This window comes from Acinonyx jubatus, chromosome D1 (assembly GCF_027475565.1).
Source record: "Acinonyx jubatus isolate Ajub_Pintada_27869175 chromosome D1, VMU_Ajub_asm_v1.0, whole genome shotgun sequence".
Lineage (NCBI taxonomy): Eukaryota > Metazoa > Chordata > Mammalia > Carnivora > Felidae > Acinonyx > Acinonyx jubatus.
Genome location: NC_069390.1, coordinates 91,163,450 through 91,184,030, shown reverse-complemented (window position 1 = coordinate 91,184,030; position 20,581 = coordinate 91,163,450). Strand labels below are relative to the sequence as shown.

Genomic DNA, 20,581 nt, shown 5'->3' with positions numbered 1-20,581 from the left:
CGGCCCCCTTTCTCCTGCCACAGATCCTCGATGTGAATCAATCCCATGATGCAACATGCCTCCCCAGCCCCCGCTCTGACGATGATGGCCACGCAGAATGTCCCTCCCCCACCCTACCAGGACAGCCCGCAGGTGAGTGTCGACTGACCAGATGACGGGGAAGGGGGTGCGGTGGCCTTCCCCCGGGCGGGAAAGAGCTAGGCCTCCCTCAGCTGTATCCTGGCCACTCTGGGTTCTTTCCCCCCGCCCCACTCTGGAGAGCCGGCAAACACACACCCCTGGAGGTCACGTCATTGCATCTGACAAAACCAGGTTCAGATCCGACTTGAGTAGCTCTGTCACCAGCATCTGGGACCCTTGTCTGGGGCACCCAGTCATGGTCTTGCCCCCACCCCCCACCCTGCTCCCCACTCAGAGCAGATATCAGACAAATGCACGGAACCCCTCCCTCAGATCCAGATGCCGGTGAATCGCTTCTGCGTTTGAGTATCTGGGGAAACTTCTTAGAGGTTCCTTTGCACCAGATCCCCCCTTGACTGGTCACTGGAGCCCTTATCACTGGAGCCCTTCTCTGCCTGCCCATTCCAGGAATCGCCCTTCTGTTCAAGATTCTGTCTGCTTCTTTCTAGAAAAAGGCCAGGACTGTATCTCTACACTCTCCAGCCATTTCCTCCTGGTTCCGTTTCCACCCCCCAGCTCAGACACAGCAGCCCCCAAGTTCTTCTGAGTCTCCATCCTGGTTGCATCTCTTGAGAAGGCGGCATCTTTGTGCTGTCTTCCTGTTGTCTCCTCTCCTCCGTCTAGAGGACTGGCCCAGCTTTTGTGAGTTGGGCTCCCCCAGTCCTTTAGACTGACACTTCAGATCCGTGCTTCCCCTGTGTGCACCTTTCTCCACACATGGTTTTCTGGAGACTCTGAGTTAGTTACGTGCTGGGCTGTCACAGACGCCTCCATTCTCTGACCCTTACCTTCACTTTCTCCTATTTTCTCTACCTTGGTCCCTCAAGTCAGTATTAGTTCATTTGGTGTTTATTGAGTATCTGTAATATGAAATGTGGCCAGCTAGAACATTCATTCATTCATTCAACAAACAGGCAGTGAGAGCCTACTGTGTGCCAGGCAGTCCTTCTCATGCTTGACCCAGCAGCTGGTCTTTGCTCTGTCTGATGTCCCTTGCTCCTTAGCATTTCACACACGGCCATTTTGAGGGGCCACGTGGAAGATCTGTGCAGTGTGAAAAGGATATTAAGGTGCAGATGCAGGGGGGCAGGCCTTTGCTCACATTAGGTCCTATGACCCTGACACCCCCAGCCTAGTGTGAGCATATAATGGCTGCTCAATCCATCCCTGTTGCCCCCTCTTGCCCCAGGAAATCACCACAGTACAGAATATCCAGCGTGTGGACCGCCACTGACTCCTCTCCCCCTTGAAAATCCAAAAGCACTTGTCGTTCCCAGACCTTTGAGCACACGTCCTTTTGCCCCCATCCCTGTTCTAACATGTCAACGCCGTGCTCCTTCCTGGGCTCTCCCCAGCCTAGCCTCATCTGCAGCAAACCCTCTGCCCATGTCATTAGCTTTCCACGAATGACCGTAGGCTCGGACTTGGCATTTACATAGTCCTCTATTTGAAAACTTCCAGATGTGTGACACTATGTCCAGCCTTCCCCTCCATAGTCAGAATGAAGTACAGGAGGCCTGGGCTGTAGGGACCCAGGCACCTAGGGGTCATAACAGGGGACGAGCCTCATTCTCCCTCAGTGGACACAGACCGCATCCTCTCGTCTGCTCAGGCAGTGTTGGGGATCCCTGGGGCACTGATAAAGGGGCAGGAACTTTGGCTCTGTTTCTTTTGTCGTTGGATACTGCCCTCCTAGCTCCACAGTAGAAATGGGGAGCGGACATGGGGCCACTTCCTGTATTTAGCCAGTGGTGGGTGCAGAGGACTGCGTACACAAGGCTCAGGGACAGACGACGCAGGGCCAAGAGCTCAGAGAGCATTGAACTGGCATAGCTTGTGGCTGCTGCCTCCCTCCCACCCACCCCATGCCTGCAGGGGCAGCTGGGAGAAGTTTGGGTTTGGTGCAGATTAGCCAGAGAGCAGCAGCAGGACCCATGTTGTCTAAGCATGCTGACCCAGGTGTAGTTAAGAACAGGAGCCTGATTTAACTCCAGCGCACAGTCGAGAACTAATACATCCCAGCTGCTGGGGAAGGTGATAGATGTGGGGCTGCAGCTCCTAGGCACTCGGCCCCCCGGAAGCCACCATTGAGCAGCCTTTGGAGGGAGGAACAGAGGCTCCAGCTCCCCGTCTAGAGCCTCAGAGTAGAAGCCATGTGTGCGGACTGTCCCAAGGCTCTCCTCTCTGAGGAGCCACCAGAACTTCGCCATTGAATATATAGTTTTAGCAAAGGAATACGTTGCCCTGAGGAAGCCACACATCTATTTGTAATCCCAAGCAAGGTCCAGGAAAGAAGTGTCTGACAGGAAGTGTCAGTGTCCATGGTAAAGTGACCAAGCCAAAGTCTGGGGTCCTTATGGCCTTAGCTAGTCCACTGGGGAGTGGGAGTAGTCAGGGCAGAGATGGAATGGATGGGATGGAGGAGGTGAATGAGACCCCCAGGACAAAGACCTCTGACTCACGGTGAAAGGCACTTCTCTCCAGAGAGAGCTAGACTTTCATGTCAGTTGGCTTTGGGAGGCGGGGGGGGGGGGGGGGTCCCTTCTCCACACTCTCTGGGGGCTTCTGGAAGTGACTCCCACATAGGAATGTCTTCAGTGTGAGTCTTCTGCTGGGGAACTTGCTCTGATCCTCCTACTGTCTTCCCTTTGTGCTGTCAAGAGGCTGAGCCCAGCTCCTCAGGGGACGCCCCGCTCCACTGCCCTCCTAAAGCTCATTATCCTAGAGAACCAACTGTTCTTTGACACTCAATGTCCTCAGGAAAGACAGGCCTAATAGGAACATGGGTCAGACACACAGGGGAGTCACTTCCAAAATTGGGCTCTCTGGAAAGGGACTCCCCACTTCCTCCTATTCCTTTAGGTCTCATCCCATTACTTCTGGACCTGGTATGACTTGTTTCCTCAAGGCCTGGACAGATGAGCACATCTCTCTATCACCTCCTTGGAAACCCAGTTTCTTCTACAGGCAAAAATGGACAGTCTCTGATACGAAGTCCCCAAAATGAAAAAGGAAGCGAGAAGCAGAGCCCTTCCTCTGAGACCCACGCAGTCGTTTTAATAATGTTCCCGTTGTGCTAAGGGCTAGCAATACTGAGCATAATCTATTCAAATGCACAGGAGAATCTCACTTTGGAAAATTAGGAATCTGCATTAAAAAATTCCCAAGCCCCGGACCTTCTTTATAATAAATTAGAATTTTTTTTTTCAAGGCAAGTTCTTAACTTGGCAATTTCATTTTTGAAGTTTGGGGAATAAAGTTATTAAAAATGAGGGAGGTTTTTTTTTTTCTTCCCATTTCAGGAGAGAACCATTAATGGTTATGGCCCCATGCTATCTGGGCACAAGCCAAGTGGTATGATGGCCAAGCAGCTTCTGGCCCCGTAGTTCCGTCTCAGTCCATCCTGGGGAAACTGTGATTACTTGTAAGGATGTCACTCTGTGTTTATTGTGCACTAAATGCAGACCATAAGTTTGAAAGATGCAAAACCAACAACCCACTGAAACCCTTCCTGTGGCCTGCTTCCTCCTTCTGGTGGCTTCTGCTTAACTTCTGTTAGAGCCGAAGTGCCCTCTATTGTCTAGCTACAGTACTTCAATTCCAGCATCATGTCACTGAGTCCTTGATCCTCACTTTATGCCGAGAGGTAGGGGCAAGTCACTGGGGACTGTGGATTTCTACAATGATTGTTTAATGAAAACATTGTCTCCAGGGAGACGTGGCTATGAGCTAGGTGTGTGGTCCCCCTGTTCGGTACATGCTGTTAATTCCGACATCACTCTTTTTCCCTCTTCTGCATCTCTGCAACAGCCAGCCTGGCCATCTGTCACCTGGACTTTCCCAACCCCCTCCTCCTGCTGCCCCAACCCACTGCCACCCCACACCCCAATCTTAATGGAACTCTAAAAGTTGTGTTCTCTACTCTTCTCCCCTCCCAGCAAGTCTCCCCCACCCCCTCCCAACCCCCGAATCTTCAAGGTAACACAATCACCTTCTCACTCCTTCTGGGCATATACCCTTCATTCACGTATTCTGTCTTCACCTCTGAACGTCATTCAAGTTCTTCTACTTCCTGTAACACTCCACACGCAATGTCCACACCAAGCAAAATTCTCCCTTCTGCAGTTCCATCGGCAAATTCAGGAAACCATTCGGATTTAACCGTGAAAGGAGTAGCTTCCCTCCCTCACCTTACCCACACACACCAACCCCTGCTATCAGCAACCTCCCCCCACTCTTCCTCAAACACAGACACATACCTACCGTTCCACAAATATCTTTGCCCTTGGCTTATAGGCAAGACAAATATTTTATCTGGTCTATTTGTGTATGTATTCAATGTTTAGTATTCCTCTGTCTGCATGTCCCCGGCGTGTCGGGCTACATGAGCATTTGACCAGAAAGCAGACATCCTGGCAGGTCCCGGTCTGTCCCACTAGGCGCAGCCCCCTGTGGATGTGGGCACTCAGTTACCACTTTAGGAACAAGCTGGTACGTAGGTAACATGACTTGATGATGGGTGATATTAAAAATGTTTTGGCCATTCACCCGGGATTAGTGACCAGAGGGAGGCAAGGCAGGCCAAGTCAGAACTCTTCGACCAGGACCAGTATGGGAAGCTCATTTCAGAAGGAAGTCAAGCATGTGCTTGGGACCCTTTGGCATAAGCTGCGTTCCTCCATCCCCTTCCATCCTCCTGCTGTCCCCGGAGTGAGGAGACTGGTGCTCAGGCCCCAAAAGACTGTGCGTGGAGATCTGGGGTCAGAAAGATGCTGTCTCACCTTTCCTTCAAGAGGAAGGCTAAGGCCAGGCCAGGCAAGACCCGCCTCTCTTGCCCCCCCCCCCCCCAGGTACCTTCTTTCCCTCCCTCTCAGAGCACCGTTCCTACTGTTCCTACTCCGGGCAGAGCTAGGGGAGCTGACATCCTGGGGAAGCTGGATGGGCTTTGATCAGTCATTAGGATCCCCATGTTGGTTTCATTAGCTGGAGGCAGAGGGGGTGGCTGGGGCCCCTGGCTGTGAATGGCCCCCATCCAGGCCATGCAGCTGTGACGGGCAGCGCGAATTCAGATGTTTTCACACTTTCCATTCCTCTCATCTCTTTAAGGGCTGGAGCCTCCTGCCTTGCAGGGCCCTCTGCTCAGCTGCCTGTGAAACACATTCACTTTGCAGCAATAGAGTTAATTCAGCAGCTTTGAAAGTCCCCCTAAGCCTTTTCTGTGGTTGTGATTGACGGCTCCCTCTGCCCCTGGGGGCAACACCCCAGGGACCATATGGGTGACCTGCCTTCCCTTGCTTTGACTCATCAAAATGGACTCTTCTCTTTCTTTTTTATTTTTTACTGGGTCTTTCTTCTCTTTGTGCACAGTGACCTCTCTCCCTGGCCTGCTTGGGCCACCCATGTTTTTAAACCGGACATGTCCCCAAACTCCAACTCACTCAAGACCTTCATTCCTCATTGTGGAAAAGGCAAAGCAGCCTACAGGTCTGACCAGGCGGGCCTTTGTGTCCCCGACTTAGGAGATGGTAAGCATGCAATAGGACTTCTAAGCTTGTGAAGAAATGCTCCACTGGTCTTGTGTAGGTTTTTTATTTGATGAACTTATACCTCAATTCTGACATTTACCAAAAGCACAGAGATTTGATTGTCTATCCTCTCACCTCCAAGCAGGAGATGAGTGCCCCAGACAGCTACAAAAATAGTTAATGGCCCAAGTACACAAAGCTTAAAATAAATCAGGGAACAGGTGATCAAAGTCCGCAGCAGACCTGAGGAGCACTTGAACTTACTTTGCCTCCCTTTCCTGTGTGATTTTCTAGGAGCTGGGGTGTCTACATTGCCTAGAGAGAGGGGGATGGGTGAGCAAGGCCCCAGGGGTGCTTACTGCCCTGGAGTTTGTGGTCTGGAGAAGTGGGATGACTCCACGTGGCAGAAATTCAGGAATCCTAGGCCTTGGCCCAGCTGCACTGCTGGTGAATTACACACATTTAGGCCAGTAATTTCAGTAAGATTTCTTTCATCCACACATCCATTCAATAAATACTGAGAGCTTCCTGTGATCTTGCAGAACTTGTGCTAAATACTGGAGATACGAAATAAATAGTTCCTGCCCTAATGGAGCTTATAGTCCATTTTGGCCCTTGGTTTCGGCATCGGTAAAATGGGAATAACTGTGCCCTCCCTGCCTCACAGGATTGTTGAAAGTGTGGGCATGAAAAGCAGAGTGCTCTTTCCCGGCCTCTTTTCCTCCATGACCCTGACATTGATTTTTCACTCATTCTCTTCTGTACATCTTCAGTAGCCAAGATTGCATTGAACTTTAATTCCTTTTTATTAGGAATATGATAGGAATATCAAATATTTGTTTCTAGCTGTAAACACACCCCCTTGCACACAAATGCACACACACACACACACACACACACAGGCACATACCTAGCACACAGAGGCACACACACACTGAGATTCTGATATACCCACTAACTATACTGGAAATCACTGGTTTGGGACTGTCATATAGGTGAGGGTTCTCCAGAGATGGATGGCAAGGGTGGGGAGCAGACAGTTGCCAGGAAAGTGCCCAAGTGCCCTTTCAGATTTAAGTTCACAGCCTTCCTCCTATTAGCCACATGTCAGTAACACCCCAGAAGTGCAGACAGGGCCAGTGAACATTTTACAAGACTCGTTTTATAAACCACTGCCTACAAACCCTTTTAAAACTAATGAATTAACTAAGACCCCTCATTTTACACCACAGAGGCAATTTTTCTGTGGTTTGTTCTATTCAGTCGGCCCTGGGATCAGAATGTAGGTGACCTAGGCCTGCTGTTCCAGGAGCCCCTTCAAGTTAAATTGGTCTGGCCTGGGTCTGCTTTCAGATCGTCCCCCCCCCTTCTCCCCCCCTCCCCCAGTTCTGACTGGGTCAGGGGACGTTTAGAGGAGCCCTTGCCAACCCTGAACCTTTTAACACCTCCCTCGCACTCATTCTCTCGCTCAGTCTGTCATTCAGTCGTTTAACAAACACACTGAGAGCCTACTGGGAGCCAGTCATGGTAATGGGAGCTAGGAAACCAGTCCACTCAGGAAGACAGACCATTAAGGGCCCCCAAGTGTTACAGGCGTTAAGGTTCAAAGCATACACAGATGAGCCGAGTGTCCAGGCTACCTAGGTCCGGAGGCTGTGGAGTACTGGAAAGGCTTCTGGGGAGACTTAATGCTCCAGCTGAGTCCTGAAAGAGGGGTAGGTTTACATATAGTTGGGAGGGAGGGAGGGAGGCCAGGGAAACGTGGACATTTCCTGCTGAGGCAGCTGGGAGAGCAAAGGCATGAGGATGTAAATCATCGGGCATGTTCAGGCAACCCTACATGGTAGGGTCTGATCAGGGTACAGCGTAAGGGAAGGCGGCTGTACTGGAGACAAGACCAGGGTCAGCGAGCATGCCTGGGCCTGGAGTACCCTGTGGGCTGTGCCCTTCCCACAAAAACATCATTTTTTGGCCTTGCCCCCTGCTGCTTCCCACCAATTGGGGCCAAATCCGATGTTTACCAAATAGCTTCAAGCCCTGACCTCCTCCCAGGTCCTTGGACTCTCTCCTGGTTGTGAGGGAACCAGATCCTGCCCTGCCAGCTTGCCCGGGCACCACAGAGCGTGCCAGCTCCCGGGCAAGCCCAGCCCAGCCCAGCCCTGCTGGCGCCCCAGCGGCCCCTAGTGGGCCAGGCGCGTGCAGCCCCCCGGCTCACCACAGCACAGTGCTTCTGTGGCCTGGTGGGGCAGGTACTGGGAATGGGCAACTGCCACCTTGCCCGGGTCAGGTGGAAGGCTCAGAAGAGGGGCTTTCCTCTTTGGAGGGGTGTTCCTGCTGAGTCACGCTGAGAAGGTGCAGGCCTAGGTTGTCCAGGGTTGGAACAAAGGACTCTGTGAGAGATTCCTGGGTGTCAGAGACACAAAGAGCACGTGGGGGGAAAGGGCATATGTAGGGTGACACGGGAAGCGTGGGTGCTGAGGTGTTCGGGGCAGGATATGGGCAGGGAGTGGAGTTTGGATTCAGAGAGAAGACTAGCAAAAAGGAATCATAAACATGCTCGGAAACCAAGGTTTACTGAGTGTCCACCATGTGCATTTCACCCTCACGTATGGCTTCCCTGTAGCCCTGGGAAATGAGATTATTAGCTCCATTTGTCCCTGATGGAGAAACCGAGGCTCAGAGAAACTGAGTCAGTCACCCAAGGTGACATAGCTGATATGTCTCCTTCCACAACACCATGGCCCCCTCTCCCTGCGCCTGAACCCAAGCCTGCCCCACTCCCCCGGGTGCTTACAAGAGAGCAGGTTCCTTCTACAGGGTCAGGACCCCCTCCCCCTCCAGGTAGCCCGTGGTACAGAAGCAACAGAGGCCAACTCTGAGGGTGGGCTGCAGATTGTGGATTATATTAATGATAACTACCATACGCTATTAAGTGCCAGCTGCTTTGCACACATTATCTCATTTAATTCTAACAACACTGCACCTTAGGTATTATTACTCTCATTTTATAGATGAGGGCCCTGGAACAGAAAGGTTGAGTAACTTGCAGGCAGAGAGTCAAGTCCAAAGTAAATGCTCATGCCAGTACATCACACCATGTCCCATGATCTCCAGCCCTGGGTGGGATGCCTGCTGCTCCCAAACAATATGCAGGCACGAACTGTGACTTCTCTTTTGTGGCCTGAGGCATTCAGTGTCAAGAAAGCAAACCTGCAGCTAAAAAGGTATAATTTGATGAGAAGCCTATCTACTCCACACCAGTCATGCCTGCATTCAATAGATATTTTGGATACTCTCACTGTCAAACACTGAGGCTACAATTGTAAACCGAGAAGACATAGCCCATGCCCTGCAGGGTCCTACTGTCTAGTTGATGACAGAGGCAAATAAGCACAGGCGGCTAAATCGTGTGCTCGGGGCCTTGGGAACACAGGGCAGATGGGCCTGACTGTCGCCAGGGCTCAGCTAGCGTCCACTGAAGGAGGCAGCAAACCTCATGACAGTGGTGACTAGTGGGAGGTAGGAAGCGTCACCACCGGTTCACAGATGAGGAAACTGAGGCCCTGAAAGGTAAAGTTACGTGTGCAAGGTTGGCCAGTGGTGGGTGGCAAAGGTGGGATTCAGTGCTGCTTGATGCCAGTGTCTCCTGTGGGGTGCTGGAAGGACTCCGGTGTCGTCCCTCGTCCTGAGTCCCCCTCCCCACCTCCCAGGAGCAAAAGAGAGAAGCCCTGAATGGAAGCTGGCAGCTGGCAGTGATGGAAGGCTTGTAGCCCGTGGGATCAGGCTTCTCCATCTCTAGGTCACTGTGACCTAGGTCACAGGTCCTTCCTCTGCAGCCTCCCAGGAACGTGAACTCAATAGCACTGAGCCACCTTCAATTCATGAACCACCCATACCTTCCTGCTTGGGCTCCACACAGAAGGACTGTTTCTGGGATGACCCATGACTAGTGTTTGGGGAATGACTTGTGTATGGGAGGCCTCTTGGGTGTTGTGGAGAAGCTGGACTGCAATGGGGACAAGTAGCTGCATGGGAGACCCACCAGCATGGCTGAGAGGTGACACTTCAGCCCATTTTTGGCTCCCTTCCTTTCTGTCCCCTTTGTCACTTGATAGGGAAGCAGGGGGGTCTGCCCATTCTCCTTTTCAAAGAAAAAAAGCTCTTAGTTCTTGCCCTAACAGTTCGTGAAAACTGTGATTTCTAGCAATTTCTTCACCTCTGTGGGCTTCAATTTTCTCATGGAAAATGAGAATGACACTAACTTATTGCACAGGATGACGGTTGGACATGAAAGCCTATAGAGATATTTTATTAGCTCATTAGAACATAAGTGCCACTCTCCTCCTACAGTTGGGAAAGGGTGGTGCTTAGCAGAAATGAAAGCATGGATGGGCGTTCCAGTGTCCGTGAGGGCAACGGGAGCAGGTAGGGGAGAGGAGCTTCTCAAGTCGTCAGCACCTCTCAAATCACACCATGGAGCATCTCCTACTCATTTTCATGGTCAGACTAGATGGTCAGAGAAGCTGACAGGTTTGCCTGCACATTTTGCCTTCCCATATACACAGTTTGCAAATGTCAACTCATCCCAGTCCATTTTCGGATGGGGGCGGGGCTCGTGAACTTTCATCTCAAGGTGTTTCAGACCAAGAATCTGGGCCCTTCCGCTCCAAGCTTAAGGCAGGGCCAGTTCTGGCTGAATGATGGAGAGAGGTCCAGTGGTTTTAGCTTTTATGGAAGGAAAGAGCATGGAGTGGTGGCCTCAGGGTGTTTGCCCCAAGAAAAGCACTCTAAGGTGAACCCTAGAACCCTGTGTGGGCTCTCACAGCACCCCATCTCTTGCTGCCCCCCTTTCCTGGCCATTAGTCATTGCCCTGTTCTCTTGATTACTCCCCACAGCTTGTGTGGTATTATCCCTTTTTTTAAAAACATTTTTCTAAAGCTTATTTCTTTATTTTGAGAGAGACAGAGACAGTGCAAGTGAGGGAGGGGCAGAGAGAGAGAGAGAGAGAGAATTCCAAGCAGGCTCCACACTGTGAGTGCAGAGTGGGCTTGAACTCACGAAACTGTGAGATCATGATGTGAGCTGAAACCAAGAGTCAGGCCCTTGACTGAGGGAGCCACCCCGGCGTCCCTCCCTTGCTTTTTACATATAGGAAAACCAAGAGTCAAAGAGGTCAGGAAACTTGCCCCCCAACGTGTAGCTAATCATTGACAGAGGAGCTTCAAACCCAGGCTCTCAGATTCCCTGCTCCTTCTACTCACTGAGACCTTTCTGATCTTCGAGAAAACTCTCAAGATATTGTTCAACTTTGCCTCTCCTTCTCTGTGCTCAGTTCTCCTTGTCGAAAAGGGACTGTCCTTGTGTCTGGGCAATGCCATACCCACACCCTGTTTGCCACCAAGGCAGAAGTTCCAGAGTTCTCTGAAGCCTCCTTGTAGAAAGGTTCAGAGTCTGGAGTGGCCGGTCCTGGAACCAGCTGTAAACATGCCAAGTGGCCACGTGGAGTGTGTATCACTAGTTTTTTTACATGCCAGACAGAGGAGAACCGGACAAAGTTACTTGGAGAAAATGCCTGACACTAGGTGTCCTAGTAAATAGCTGACAGCCAGTTCGGGGAGGGGCCCTGACTTGTAGCATTTGCCAATTTCCATGGTGTAAATGCTCAACCAGGCCACTTTCGAGCCACCGATGTGATATCAACCAGCTTGCAAAAGTCCAGAAGGTTTAACAGTTGGCTTTCACCAGCCAGAACCAGGGAGCTCCAGCATGTCATGTCACTTAACGACCCTGCCCTACCCCTGGTCCCTCCAGCCTCTCCCCTGCTCCTGCTCTGGGCGTGCTACCCAGGAACCTCCCAGAACCTCCACGGTGGCACCCCCTCCTCCAGGCCCTGAGGCAGCTGCTGGGGGGCTGCTCCTTTGGAGCTCCAGTTCTTGGGAAATGGAAGTCTCTGGATAGAAAAGGGGATCTATTTGGAGGTAAACACTCATTCTCCAAACCTGGAGAAATGCAGTTTGCTGACTTGGCCCCCAGGAGCTAAATAAATCTGAATTATTGTCCCGCTCAGAGTAGATCTGTTCTCTTCTGCCCCCACCCCGCAACCCTCCCTGAGCCCCAGGAACTGCCTCTCAACTGGGGCCTCCTGGGATGCCAGCAAGTGACTGCCTTTGATTTATTCTCATTCTCTGCTTCCCTCCGTAACCCAGCAGTCTTGCCTAGAAAGGGGAGGTGAGAAGAAAAGGAGTATCTCCCCTCATCCCTCTCTCTCTCTCTTAGCTCTTCATGGAGGTCCTCTGTGGATTCCTTCAAGGACACGAGGAAATGCACCCTTAGTGGGCAAGGAAGAGCCATACCAGCCTTCCCTACACTTCACCCCTAAACAAGCTCCGTGGACATAGCTGTGCCTTGCTTTAGAAAAGAAGCTCATTTTGGAAATCGGGTGTTTAATGACAACCACCCCGCCATCTTGGGAGCCCTTCAGAGTTTCCCAAGCACTCCCACATTCTGTACACCATCTCGTCTGAGCCTCTCGTCAGCCCCATGCAGCCGGTGGTGATTGGTAGAGTTCCCCGATGTGTCTGAGCCTGTCAGGGTGGGGACTTCAGAGGCCACCCAGCTGGAGCCTCCAGTCCCCTCCACAGGGGACCAGCTGATCAGTCTCCACTTGGCCGCTGGCTGCCGCAGTGGAAACTCACGCCTCCTGGATGCAGCCCATTCCGGCCTCAAAATGCTCAGGGGCTTGGAAACGTATTACTTGGGTTGAGCCAAAATCTGTCTCTGTGTGATACAGATTGAATGCATTGTTTTGTCGTTTGACCCTTTGGGAGCACGCAGAGCAAAGCTGATGTAATCGCATCCCTTGTTCCGATATTCAAAGGGTGCTCTCGTGTCTCATCTCCCCTGTCCCTCAAATCTTCCTTACATATCCCAGATTCAAATATTCCTCCCACGACACAGTGCAGAATGCCTCCACCAGCCTGATCTATCCTCTGAGTGCATTCTCCTCCACTGGTTTCAGCAGAGACGAATGAGACTAGAGGCTTTATGTGAGTCATGCTTCTGTTAATGCATCCTCAGATAGCGTCAGGTTAGGTTGCTTGTCTTGGTTTTTTTGACAGACACATTACACTTTGGATGTATGAGCCTTCTGTCAACTCAAACACTGCTGTTAAACCGTGTCTCTCCTGTTCTGCACTTATATTATTGATTTTTTTTTTTTTTTTTGGCTCAAGTGTTAAAAGTGTTACATTCCAACTTAGTAGATGCAAATTAATCTCATTAGACTTAGCCTGTGGCCAAAATCTGTAAAGATCTTTTGGATCTCAGTCTCATGTCACCTATAAATTTGCTGAGCATTTCTTCAGACACCCTCTAAATCACCGATAAAAATATTGAAGAAGAGGGCTAAGGAGAAAGCAGGTGGCACTATCCTAGAAGCCTTCCTCAAGCGGACATCTATCCTTTAAATGTCATCCTCTGGGTATAGCTTACTAATCCACACAGTTGTCCACCGGTCACAGCTCTCAGTGTCTTCCTCAAGGGTGTCATGGTGTCATGGGAGGTGCCTTGCTGAGGTCATTGACATGTCTGTATGTTTTCCTTACCTGCCAGCATAGTCATTATGTTAAATCCAGAAACTGAGTTCCATGAGAACAGGCACTCATCCTCGGGACCTCAGTGCCTACCTAGCACGGTGCCCAGTACGTTGCCAACAACTCAGGAAATATTTGAAGAAATGACTGCTTACATTAGTGGATGAAAGAAACTGGCCCAGATCAAAGTGAAGATTAGCAGTGTTTAGTTTTTCTGATTCCACCTTCTTTCTCTATTTTGAAAACTGGAACATTTGTTTCTACTTCCATCCTTATAGCACCTCTTTAATACTTATGGATCCTAGGGGCGCCTGGGTGGCTCAGTCAGTTAAGTATCTGACTTTGGCTCAGGTCATGATCCTGCGGTTCGTGGGTTCAAGCCCACGTCTGAGCTGTCAGCACAGAGCCTGGAGCCTGCTTCAGATTCTGTGTCTCCCTCTCTCTCTCTGCCCCTCCCTGATTCATACTCTGTTTGTCTCTCTCTCAAAAATAAATAAACATTAAAAAAAAAACCTCCTAATAATGCTATGTGAACTTAAAAAAAAATACTTATGGATCCTAAAATGACATCAAATGGCTTACTGATGAGAAAATAAGAGTTCAGGAAAAACAACGGATTTGCCCAAGGTCAAAGGCTAATAATGGGAGACAGCAGGATTCAAGCCATTGTCTGCTGGCTTAAAGGTATCAGGATGCTGTGTCTAGCCTCTGATGCTGAGTTTGGGTGAGTCCCCCCAGTTCAGCCAACAATGAGAAGAGTGTTTCTTCCTAACAAAAAATGATGGGGAGCCAGTACAATAAAGCAGATATATGTCTTTTAAGACATGAAAGATCTCATTCACCACCTGTCATTCATTAATTCATTGATTCAACAAATATTTATTGAGTATCTACCAGTGCCAGGCTATGCTGGGCCCTAGAAGTACAACTGCTAATCAAGCCCTCTTTGAGCTTAAGTTAGTTGGGAGTGGAAGAGAAAATCACTAAGCAAGTAGATATATAGTATCTGATCATAGAAAGGCCTATGGAATGAAGCAGAGTATGGGCATAGGAAGGGAGAGAGGGGCTCTATTTCACTCTGAAGACGTGACATCCAAGCAGAGATCTTGAGAAAATGAGACAGCAAAAGCAAATGTCTTGGGGATAGCAACAGCATTAGCAACGATGTGCCTGTGTTGACGGGAGAACTATACTTTTTCTTCCAAAAAGCAGGGACCTAGATCATATGATGAGTATTCCAGCTATAAAACATCTGATTCTTTTAAGATGTAGTCATTCATTCATTCATTCATTCATTCATTCATTCATTCATTCATTCATTTTCTCAACAAAGGCTAAGCACATACTCTGTGTCATTGGATGCTATGGATGAAGGTGTAAACAAGGCTTCAGTGGGGAAGTCAGACAAGTGTATCAGGCCCAACAACACTGGTGCTATGGACAGGCTGGCAGAAAAGAATAGTTGAGGCATGTCACCATTCATGACATTTTAGGGATCCATTTGACTAGAGAGAATATATTATAAAAGCATTAAACTCTGTAAGGGTGGTTATCAAAAAAATGTAAGCCATCTCATAGTTTCTTAAAATTTTATATAGAAAGCCCAACATATAACATTAAAAGGAGTCGCTCTGATTGGCACAAAATTTGGGGCCTGGGGATACCTTCAAAAACATTACATAGGATGAAAATCACAACCCTAAATATTTGTTACGGCTGAGAACAAAGATCTGTCCAGTGTCCACTAAAACCTGCTTATCTCCAAACACCCAGGTAGACCAAATTTGGGGACCCATTCAATGATCAATCAAAGCCATTAAAACAGTTACTCCTGCCTTGGGTTAAACGGAGTAAACTTCCACCCAAATGAGAACTGATTCAGCTATTTTTTCTTTCCTGCTCTTCAAAGTCATGAAATCAACTTACTACTGCTCAGTCCAGCCCAAATGACTCATAAGCACAATTTAAAGGGTTCATCATTTTGGCTTTTTCTGCTTCTTGGCAGAGGTCACCACCCTAATTTGCATTAAGAAGAATCAGTCATCTCTTCTAAAGAGTGCTGGTGCACCACCTGGTTTGTAGGCTCCTAAATTATTCTCTAAAATGTTCTCACCTAGGGAATGCTTCCTTCTCACTGTGGCACGCAAACAAATGGATGCTGATTGCACACCCACCGTTCCCTTGCCCACCTTCTCTTGTTCACACACACGCCACAGGCCGGGGCGGGCCTCCCAATTCCAGCTGGGGAACCGGCTGTCCTGGCCATACTAACCTGTCCCCTTCCCTTTTTTCTCTCTGCAGATGACAGCAACTGCTCAGGCACCCTCTAAGACCCAGGCTGTCCACATCTCTGCACCCTCAGCTGCTGCCAGCACGCCTGTGCCCAGTGCCCCCATTGACCCCCAGGCCCAACTGGAGGCTGACAAGCGAGCTGTGTACAGGTAGGAGACACTTCAGCTGTGCTGAAAGCCCCTGCCCCAGTCAGCCTCCGGCCCAGCTCAGCCCCGGGGAGAGGAGAATGCAGGCCAGTGGGTGGGTGCATAAAGACAATGCCCAACAGCTGCTCTCACCGTCTTCTCTCTCAAATCCATCTGGACATCCCTCAGCTGGCCCATGTGGATTGACGCTAGCTTCCTGGGATTGTCTGGTGAGGGCCAAGAGGGCCCGGGCAGCATCCTCCTGGAGGATCCTTTTCTCATCCCAGCTGGGGATTGAGCCCTCTTGAGCATCAGAAACCCTCCGCTCAGCAAACTGCCACCTTGAGAGGCTCTCCTCGCGTGTCCGCCATTGTGCCTTCACTCCAGCAAGCCCAGGGGACATCTGCTGGTCCCGTCTAGGACTTGGCATTACACAAACTTTAATATGCCTCAAAATCACTGGGAGAGCTTATTAAAACCCGTATTTCTGGGCTCCATGCTCAGAAATGCTGAATCAGTAGGTCAAGCTATAGGAAGAGGAATATGAATTTTTAAAAAGCATTCCAGGTAGATCTAATGCAGCAGGTCCTTTTTTGATCCATGATTGTCTTTGTTTCGTAGCAAGAGGCGTGGTGTGTGGCTGCGTATGTTCTGGCACCCTCCTTCCAGAGGGGGAGTGTGCTGAGAGCTGGCAGCTGAGAGCAGGGCCAGGCCCTGAATGTTGCGGAGGCTGGGAGGGGCCCAGGGCCTGTCTGGTTTGTCCATGTGGTTGAGAAGATGCAGTCCTCTGAGAGCCGCCCTGGCAGGGATGTTAGTCATCGTCTTTCTGTGGGGCGCCCACACGGCTAGAAAAGACGCCCGAGTCAGCACTCAATATGGAGGTGACACCCTAGCGCACGCTCACTTGTGTGAGCACATACATTCACGTGTATCAGCAAACGCGTCTTACCTGTGTCTGGACACACACTGCAGCAGGTGCCAGTATCGTCACATGGGGAACGATCCAGCCAAGATGAATGGGAAGAAGATTGATTCCTTCCTCACTCCTCCCCACGGTGACAATGCTTTTATGGTAATGGTGGTAATTATTGCTGTTATTATCATTACCACTGGCATTATTTTTAGTTACTCAGATGAGCCGAGTGCTTCTAATGCCAACACAGAGTCCAGAGCAGTGAGCCCTGATCCATAGGTCCCGCCACGATGGTCTTTCCCAGCCCTGCTGGAAGAATAAATCACCATGCCTGTGCCCCGCTCTGCCCAGTGCACTGGCCAGGCCCTGCTGCCTGCCGGGAAAGAACTCTGCTTTGGACCTCAAAGAACTCCCACACCTGGTCACGGTACCTGTCAGAGAGACTGGACACTCCTGTCCTCCTGTCTCTCCTTCCTTCACACTCTTGTATTGAACCCTTACTATTAACATGTGGAGGCGCTGAGCTGGACTCCCAGCGAAAGAGGGTAAACTATCAAAGCAAACGCATCTCTGTTCCCCATCTCTCCAGGAACAGATAGATAGGCAGATGAGAAACCAACACAGTGTGGTCAGAGCTTTAACAGAGAAGGATTTACCGAGGAGACAATATTCGAGCTTGATCTTAAAGGCTGGTGAGAGAGTCCACCAGGAGAAATGGGCTGGAGTAGAGCCTTCCAGACAGAGCAGAGCCTCTGTGCTCCCAGAATGGCCAGTGGCCAGAGCATCTGGGTGTGGGGAGATGAGGCTTCACAACCACCTGGAAATTAAACTTCGAGGTGGGCTTGTGCTTTTGGGGTGAACATGAGAAGGGAGAGTACCATGGCGTCTGAAAACCACCTGATGGTCTGATGGCTTGGGGGTTAGAGCCATCATACTCCATGTAGATCATTGCTACCCATAGTATGGCCCAGGGGCTAACAGCACTGTATCCCCTGGGAGTTCTTGAGAGACGCAGACCCTTGGTCCCACTCACACCACGTGATCTGTGTGCATCATCCTGGGCACCTTCACAGACAGGGGACCTGTGGTGAGCACAGATCATAGTCTAGAAAGACCCCTGGTTCGTGATACAACAGAAAGTTTCTGGACACCCAGGCTTGAGTCCCAGCTCCTTTTGTGTACTAATCTCTGTGAGCTTGAGTTTCATGACAGAAGCTAACCAGTAGGTTAAGATTGTTGAGACAGCTCATGTAAGCACCTGGTGCTGTGGCCCTTCCCAAGATCTCAGGCTCATTTCCCACCCAGGCCAACCTGCAGGAGATGTGGGTCACCTCTCCTGTGGGAGCTGTTCATCATGATGTCACTTGAAACATAAAAGCCCAGGCGGTCCTCCAACCCACGCTTCTTCCTGCTCACCTTCACACCTGAGCTTTACCTTCTCCCACTGGGCTGAGCCCTCAGCAGCCCTCAGCCTTTGCCCAAATTGTCTCTGCAGCTGTCTGACCATGAAGAAGGAATCCCAGGTTGGTTGCCACCAATTTCCCAGACAAACATGGCCACCCAGCATCTCAGGACAACCAAGAGAGCTGACACCAGCACCTTTGCCCGGCTTTTCTCCGCAGTCCCTCCTGCCCAGGGGCCCGGGGTTTTCTCCCACAACCACACCTCTCCCATTAATACCAGCTGTTCTCTCTACAGCCATTGCAGGATGACCGGGGAGGGAGCTCAGCCTCCTGAAGGGTCGGGTAATTTTAATTAGATTTGCCTGCCTTGGGGCAGCCTGGCTGCTCCAAAGCACATCAGGGAGTCAGCATTTTATGTCAATAAATGTAACAAGACTTTTCAATTCAGATTAGTGCCCAGCGCCGACTTCTGGGAGACCCCACTGTGGCCCCTCCCAGAACCACAGATGAAGGAAGGGTGGAGGGAGCCCCTTTCTGACCAGGCCCCTGCAGGGTGGCAGGGGGACAGTGTGACAAAAAGGAGGGGTGTGCCTGTGAGCCCTTGGAGCGTCCAATGCCCCTGAGGTTCTATTTGTGTATAAGGACGTGTTAATGAAATGTATTGGTTCCTTCTGATGTGGAAAGTGTGTGTGTGTGTGTGTGTGTGTGTGTGTGTGTGTGTGTGTGCATGCGTGTAGTGGGGGAGAGGGGAGGCAGTCTGTCTTTAATTGGATCATACCAGAGCATCATCTGGGCTAATCAGCAAGGCAACCAGGAGCTCCCGCTCAGATTAATGATTGCAGTCTAATCCGAGCAGATCCCATGATTGGATGCACATCGCGGGTAATTGTGTTTGTGGCCCAAGAGCAGTGCTGAGAGGGGGTCTGAGGAGGGGAGGCCCTGTGCAGTGAGGACCACCGCAGGTTTGGACCTAGCTCAGTTCTCCCCTTCCCTAGTCCCCCACCTCAGCCCTGGGACTTACCCCCAAGACGTTCAAACTTAGCTTGGACCACCCCACTCCACCCCTCCATGCGGATGGACAGTGTTAGGTGCTGTCCAGAACCTGGTGGTTAGATGGCCAGGCGTGCAGAGATAGGGCCAGGAGGGTGGGGTTAATCCAGCTTTCACTCTCCCTCCTCCCCTCCAGTCTCCTTCGTTCCCCTTTGAAGTGAGTGGGTTCCCATGGAAACCATGATGTCCTGGGGAGCAAGCAGAGTGGCAGAGAGCTAGGCCTGGCCAGGTGCGAGGTGGGGAGGAGGTCGGCTTTGCTGAGAAAGCTCTGCTAAGGCTAAGGCATTGGTTCTCTTCCACAAGGCTGAAAAGCTCTCCAAGAACTGGGGAAGGGGCCCACCCAGTGCAGAAGTTACCTGCTATTGATAGGAAATGCCAGGCTGCAGGCTTGAGCAGTGAGGAAGTGGCAGGGGCAGGGTGCTTTGCTTCTGCACTTAAAATGCTGGAGAATCGAGATGCCATGCAGGTGGAGAGGGTGGCTGACTGCTACCCACCCCCCCCCCCCACACCCCGTATTTCTCCTCTGTGGCATGGCTCACAATTAAGTTGATTTCATCAACGGTATTTCTGTTTCCCCCACTAGATGGTTAACTCCATGAGGGCAGGGTCTATGTCTGTTTTATTCATTGACCTATCCCTGGCGCCCCATACCATACCTTAGAGTCGGCAGCTTGGACAGAGTGTGTACTAGAGCTTGTTGAATGGATTGGTTAACTCAGGCGAGGCAGCACCTCATAAATACACCACAGTTCTAGGCTGGTGTGCTGGCTATCGGGGGCAAGGCGATACAGAGCCCTGGTTCGTAGCATTTGCTGAATTCCACTGTGTAAATGCTCCCACCAGGGCCCACTTCAAACTACCAACACGATACCACTGACCAGAGTTGCAAAGAGGGGCTCCCATCTGGCTCTTGCCTGCCTCAAGTACAACCCCCATACAGGTAGGCAAGTTACAGGCCCACAGTCTCTGATTTTAAACAGGTCGATACATCTTATAACCAATTCTTTGGAATGGTTTTATTTTTATTCATACCTTTAGCCACGAGCCCACACTTCTCTGTTGTCCTCATGGGCCTGTGCGGTCTACTCCTGGGTTCTAAATTTGAAATGTTCTCTCTTAATGAATTAACTACTTCACACAGTGCCCAGCACGAAGTAGGTGTTTGCAATTGTGATTTTTCACCGTTAACCCTGAGGCAGTGAATTTTCTCCTTCCTAGTTTCTACCCAGCACCGTCTCTTCCCATCTGCTTGAGCAAAGCCCTTTCTTCACCCCCACACTCCCGTCTTCTCCAAGTGGATTCCAGGCCCTTCCTGGTTTACCCGTTAACAAAAATTCCTTCCTGGAAGCTTCAGAAACCCTGCATCAAACCAGGCTTCACCTCCTCTGCAGTGTCCCAGCTTCGAGAATCTTGACCTTGCCCTGTGGTGCTTCCAGGTCTTCAGGACAGCTCCATCCCTCTCCTCAACCACAGACTCAGAACTTCTAACCCTTGCGTGAC

The 20,581-nt window shown here is 50.6% G+C and overlaps 1 protein-coding gene across 9 annotated transcripts in view; it reads left to right on the top strand.

The window, feature by feature from the left end:
* Positions 1–20,581, top strand: part of PKNOX2 (PBX/knotted 1 homeobox 2) — a 316,244-nt gene that overhangs the window by 234,845 nt on the left and 60,818 nt on the right. For 8 of the 9 annotated variants that reach the window (XM_027036851.2, XM_053203925.1, XM_015074072.3 and 5 more), the window contains 2 exons: positions 24–132; positions 15,600–15,739. In XM_027036851.2, the coding sequence (XP_026892652.1) occupies positions 46–132; positions 15,600–15,739 (227 nt within the window). In that variant the 5' untranslated portion in view covers positions 24–45. The remainder of the gene's footprint in view (positions 1–23; positions 133–15,599; positions 15,740–20,581) is intronic. The other variant, XM_053203927.1, reaches the window with a different exon arrangement.